This window comes from Bufo bufo, chromosome 1, assembly GCF_905171765.1.
Source record: "Bufo bufo chromosome 1, aBufBuf1.1, whole genome shotgun sequence".
Classification (NCBI taxonomy): Eukaryota; Metazoa; Chordata; class Amphibia; order Anura; family Bufonidae; genus Bufo; species Bufo bufo.
In genome coordinates, this window is record NC_053389.1 from 835,548,947 (window position 1) to 835,555,125 (window position 6,179).

Here is a 6,179-nt window from a genome sequence, read left to right on the forward strand (position 1 = left end):
CCCTGGTGTCCAGAGGGTTCAGTATAGCCCTGGTGTCTAGAGGGTCCAGTATAGCCCTGGTGTCTAGAGGGTCCAGTATAACCCTGGTGTCTAGAGGGTCCAGTATAACCCTGGTGTCTATAGGGTCCAGTATAGCCCTGGTGTCTAGAGGGTCCAGTATAGCCCTGGTGTCTAGAAGGTCCAGTATAGCCCTGGTGTCCAGAGGGTCCGGTATAGCCCTGGTGTCCAGAGGGTCCGGTATAGCCCTGGTGTCTAGAGGGTCCAGTATAGCCCTGGTGTCTAGAGGGTCCAGTATAGCCCTGGTGTCTAGAGGGTCCAGTATTACCCTGGTGTCTATAGGGTCCAGTATAACCCTGGTGTCTAGAGGGTCCAGTATAGCCCTGGTGTCTAGAGGGTCCAGTATAGCCCTGGTGTCTAGAAGGTCCAGTATAGCCCTGGTGTCTAGAGGGTCCAGTATAGCCCTGGTGTCTAGAGGGTCCAGTATAGCCCTGGTGTCTAGAGGGTCCAGTATAGCCCTGGTGCCCAGAGGGTCCAGTATAGCCCTGGTGTCTAGAGGGTCCAGTATAGCCCTGGTGTCAGTCTCCCATTTACACTGACTTCGGACCACTTCACCACTGCAGGTCAAACTTCTGACACCCCCAAAATAAACACCTTTAATATTTATATCCCCGGGGGCTAGTAGGTTAAGGGTACTTTCACACTTGCGGCAGAGGATTCTGCCGTTGCAATACCGGATTTGTCTTTCCGGTTGTCATCTGGAAAAACGCATCCGGTATTTTTTTTTCTCATTTTTAAAGGTCTGCGCATGCGCAGACCGCAAAACCGGATCCGTTTTGCCGGGACACTTGAGGCCGGAGCCGGCATTAATGCATTCTGGCAAGTGTTCAGTATTTTTGGCCGGAGAGAAAACTGCAGCATGCTGCGCTATTTTCTCCGGCCAAAAAAACGTAAGAGGGACTGAACTGATGCGTCCTGTACGGATCGCTCTCCATTCAGAATGCATTAGGATAAAACTGATCAGTTCTTTTCTGGTATTGAGCCCCGAGGACGGAACTCAATACCGGAAAAATGCTAGTGTGAAAGTACCCTTATAGTTATATTCCTGGTGTCTAGTGGGTTAATATTTATATCCCTGGTGTCTAGTGGGTTAATATTTATGTCCCTGGCATCTAGTGGGTTAATAGTTATATTTCTGGTGTCTATTGGGTTATTTATGTCACTGGCATCTAGTGTGTTAATTCATATACCCCTGGTGTCTAGTGGGTTAATGTTTATAGCCCTGGTTTCAGGTGGGTTGATATTTATAGTCCTGGTGTCACGTGGGTTAATATTTATATCCCTGGTGTCTAGTGGGCTAATATTTATAGCCCTGGTGTCACGTGGGTTAATATTTATAGCCCTGGTGTCACGTGGGTTGATATTTATAGCCCTGGTGTCTGGTGGGTGAATATTTATAGCCCTGGTGTCACGTGGGTTGATATTTATAGCCCTGGTGTCACGTGTGTTGATATTTATAGCCCTGGTGTCACTTGGGTTGATATTTATAGCCCTGGTGTCTGGTGGGTTGATATTTATAGCCCTGGTGTCTGGTGGGTGAATATTTATAGCCCTGGTGTCTGGTGGGTTGATATTTATAGCCCTGATGTCTGGTGGGTTGATATTTATAGCCCTGGTGTCACGTGGGTTGATATTTATAGCCCTGGTGTCACGTGGGTTGATAGTTCTACACCCAGTGGGTGGTGGGAGTAAGTGTACTGGTGATCATCACGCGGTGATGCCGGGATCTCTGGTGTAATGGAGTTTCGTTAATTCTTACAGCTGTAAATTGGCTCAGTCCAACGGATGGGGTGTGATGGTCAGCCATCGATCTGGAGAGACAGAAGACACCTTCATTGCCGACCTGGTGGTTGGACTCTGTACAGGACAGGTGAGTAGAATGTGAAGATAAGAACTGCCTGCAGGGAAGGCAGGAAATACTGGGACTTAGGGAACACAGAAGAAGTAAAGAGACAAGGACTGTACACAGGAGAGGGGAGGAAGTAAAGAGACAAGGACTGTACACAGGACAGGGGAGGAGGAAGTAAAGAGACAAGGACTGTACACAGGAGAGGGGAGGAAGTAAAGAGACAAGGACTGTACACAGGAGAGGGGAGGAACTAAAGAGACAAGGACTGTACACAGGACAGGGGAGGAGGAAGTAAAGAGACAAGGACTGTACACAGGAGAGGGGAGGAACTAAAGAGACAAGGACTGTACACAGGACAGGGGAGGAGGAAGTAAAGAGACAAGGACTGTGCACAGGAGAGGGGAGGAGGAAGTAAAGAGACAAGGACTGTACACAGGACAGGGGAGGAGGAAGTAAAGAGACAAGGACTGTGCACAGGACAGGGGAGGAGGAAGTAAAGAGACAAGGACTGTGCACAGGAGAGGGGAGGAAGTAAAGAGACAAGGACTGTACACAGGACAGGGGAGGAGGAAGTAAAGAGACAAGGACTGTGCACAGGAGAGGGGAGGAGGAAGTAAAGAGACAAGGACTGTACACAGGACAGGGGAGGAGGAAGTAAAGAGACAAGGACTGTGCACAGGACAGGGGAGGAGGAAGTAAAGAGACAAGGACTGTGCACAGGAGAGGGGAGGAAGTAAAGAGACAAGGACTGTGCACAGGAGAGGGGAGGAGGAAGTAAAGAGACAAGGACTGTACACAGGACAGGGGAGGAGGAAGTAAAGAGACAAGGACTGTGCACAGGACAGGGGAGGAGGAAGTAAAGAGACAAGGACTGTGCACAGGAGAGGGGAGGAAGTAAAGAGACAAGGACTGTGCACAGGAGAGGGGAGGAGGAAGTAAAGAGACAAGGACTGTACACAGGAGAGGGAAGGAGGAAGTAAAGAGACAAGGACTGTGCACAGGACAGGGGAGGAGGAAGTAAAGAGACAAGGACTGTACACAGGACAGGGGAGGAGGAAGTAAAGAGACAAGGACTGTACACAGGAGAGGGAAGGAGGAAGTAAAGAGACAAGAACTGTACACAGGACAGGGGAGGAGGAAGTAAAGAGACAAGGACTGTGCACAGGACAGGAGAGGAGGGGGCACAAACAACACATAGAGATGAAACCTCCAGCACATTAGATGATATCCGGCTCCTTCTCTTCCCAGATTAAGACTGGCGCCCCCTGCAGGTCAGAGAGACTGTCTAAATACAACCAGCTGATGAGGTAAGGATGCCATGCACACCAGGCATTTTCACTGCATAATATCAATTCATTACACCCTTCCCCCTCACTGACCAGCACCCGTGCACCCTCCCCATACTAACCACCTCCTGTACACCCTCCCCTCACTGACCACCTCCTGTACACCCTCCCCTCACCGACCACCTCCCGTACACCCGCCCCTCACCGACCACCTCCCGTACACCCGCCCCTCACCGACCACCTCCCGTACACCCGCCCCTCACCGACCACCTCCCGTACACCCGCCCCTCACCGACCACCTCCCGTACACCCGCCCCTCACCGACCACCTCCCGTACACCCTTCCCATCACCGACCACCTCCCGTACACCCTCCCCTCACCGACCACCTCCCGTACACCACACCCTACCCTCCCCGACCACCTCCCGTACACCCGCCCCCTCACTGACCACCTCCCGTACACCCGCCCCCTCACTGACCACCTCCTGTACACACGCCCCTCACTGACCACCTCCTGTACACCCTTCCCCTCACTGACCACCTCCTGTACACCCGCCCCTCACCGACCACCTCCCGTACACCCGCCCCTCACTGACCACCTCCTGTAAACCCGCCCCTCACTGACCACCATTGATTTCTTCTGCAGAATTGAGGAAGAATTGGGCGACAAAGCCAAGTTTGCTGGACGTAAATTCAGAAACCCCCGAGCCAAGTAATGATGAAAACTCAAGAACCTCCTTCCGCTCCAGTCGCCCCCGTACTCCTCCTTACGTCTGTGCCTGGAGACGCCGCCCGGCTGTGGTCACTAAACACGTCACCCAGAAGAGTGTGAACGCGCCCTACATCATCTGCCAGGCCCACTCCTTACACATATAGCACGTCCGGTGCAGTAAGAGGCAGGATTGTCTGTGCCTCATACCGCATCTCCACATATATGTGACCGGCGACCAACCTGCCCCTATGACATCACTGCACTTACTGATGATGTCACAGGTACTCCTCATGTATGAACGCACCACACATCCAGAACATTTTAAATAAAGTATAAATCTAAAAAACACTGAGATTGTCTTTTTTTTTCTTGGAAAATGTGTTACCCCCATTGTGGGGGAATATTCTCCTGTTATCCCTAGTGAAAAAGAAAGTTTCAGCCTAAAGCTCCATTCCCTTGTAAAAAAAAAAAAAAAATTATATATAATTTTCACAACCAAGTGTTAGAAATTCTATGAAACGCCTGTTGGGTCAAGGTGCTCACTACAACCCCTTAAAAATTCCTTGGGAGGTGTGGTTTCCAAAATTTTAGTGAATTTTCACTGTAGCGAAATTTTGAAATTTCACCTCCATTTTGCTTTAATTCCCATGGAACACCTAAAGGGTTAACAACATTTCCTAGTTTGAGGAGTGTAGCTTCTAAAAATGGGGTCATTTATGGGTGGTCTCTATTACGTCAGCGCCTCAAAGTGACTTCAGAACGGAACTGGTCTATAAAAAAATATATATACCGTATTTTTCGCCCTATAAGACGCACTTTTCCCCCCCCAAAAGATCCCGCATAACAGTGTCACCCACAGATCACCATTAGTTCAAAACCCACCAAAAGCACACCTTTTTGTTCAAAATATTTTTTTTCTTATTTTCCTCCTCAAAAACCTAGGTGCGTCTTATAGGGCGAAAAAGTAAGAATTAGTCTTACCGGTAATGATGTTTCCAGGAGTCCGACATGACAGCGCTACATGGAGGTTGTCTCCCCCGCCCACTATTGGGACAGGAAACAGAGAGGTTAAAAGCTCCCCCCCCCCCACCCACCATCACCAGTGTTTTATAGATTATCACACAATAATGGGTAACATAGTACAAAAGAAAAAGAAGAAAAAGAAGAAAAGGAAGATTACTCTAACCATTTAGGGAGGGAACTACCAGTGCTGTCATGTCGGACTCCTGGAAACATCATTACCGGTAAGACTAATTCTTACTTTCCAGGACGTCCTCCATGACAGCACTACATGGAGTAGGAATACCAAATTAATCCAATAACTAGGGAGGGACCGCAGCCTGAAGAACTTTACATCCAAAAGACTGGTCAATATTCCCTGACACATTTAATCTGTAATGCTTACAAAAGGTTTGGGAGCTTGCCCAGGTGGCTGCCCTACATATCTGGTCGATAGAAGCATTCGCATGTTCGGCCCATGAAGCCGAGACTGCTCTCGTTGAATGAGCCCTAATCTCTTGGGGACAGGGAAGCTCCTGGCTCTGATAGGCCTCTTTAACCACCTCAGCCCCCCAGAGCTTAAACCCCCTTAATGACCAGACAACTTTTTACACTTCTGACCTACACTACTTTCACCGTTTATCGCTCGGTCATACAACTTACCACCCAAATGAATTTTACCTCCTTTTCTTCTCACTAAAAGAGCTTTCATTTGGTGGTATTTCATTGCTGCTGCCATTTTTACTTTTTTTGTTATTAATCGAAATTTTACGATTTTTTTGCAAAAAAATGACATTTTTCACTTTCAGTTGTAAAATTTTGCAAAAAAAACGAGATCCATATATAAATTTTGCTCTAAATTTATTGTTCTACATGTCTTTGATAAAAAAAAAAATGTTTGGGTAAAAAAAAAAATGGTTTGGGTAAAAGTTATAGCGTTTACAAACTATGGTACAAAAATGTGAATTTCCGCTTTTTGAAGCAGCTCTGACTTTCTGAGCACCTGTCATGTTTCCTGAGGTTCTACAATGCCCAGACAGTACAAACACCCCACAAATGACCCCATTTCTGAAAGTACACACCCTAAGGTATTCACTGATGGGCATAGTGAGTTCATATAACTTTTTATTTTCTGTCACAAGTTAGTGGAAAATGATGATTTTTTTCTTTTTTTTTTCTTACAAAGTCTCATATTACACTAACTTGTGACAAAAAATAAAAACTTCCATGAACTCACTATGCCCATCAGCGAATACCTTGGGGTGTCTTCTTTCCAA

At 47.7% G+C, this 6,179-nt stretch overlaps 1 protein-coding gene across 1 annotated transcript in view; it reads left to right on the forward strand.

Moving 5' to 3' along the window:
• The window catches only part of LOC120986650 (beta-enolase), a 50,762-nt gene extending 46,511 nt beyond the window's left edge, over window positions 1-4,251 (forward strand). Inside the window, exons 10-12 of the mRNA XM_040415314.1 lie at window positions 1,819-1,927; window positions 3,155-3,213; window positions 3,838-4,251. Of these exons, the coding sequence (XP_040271248.1) occupies window positions 1,819-1,927; window positions 3,155-3,213; window positions 3,838-3,907 (238 nt within the window). The 3' untranslated portion in view covers window positions 3,908-4,251. The remainder of the gene's footprint in view (window positions 1-1,818; window positions 1,928-3,154; window positions 3,214-3,837) is intronic.
• Window positions 4,252-6,179: the final 1,928 nt, after the last annotated feature.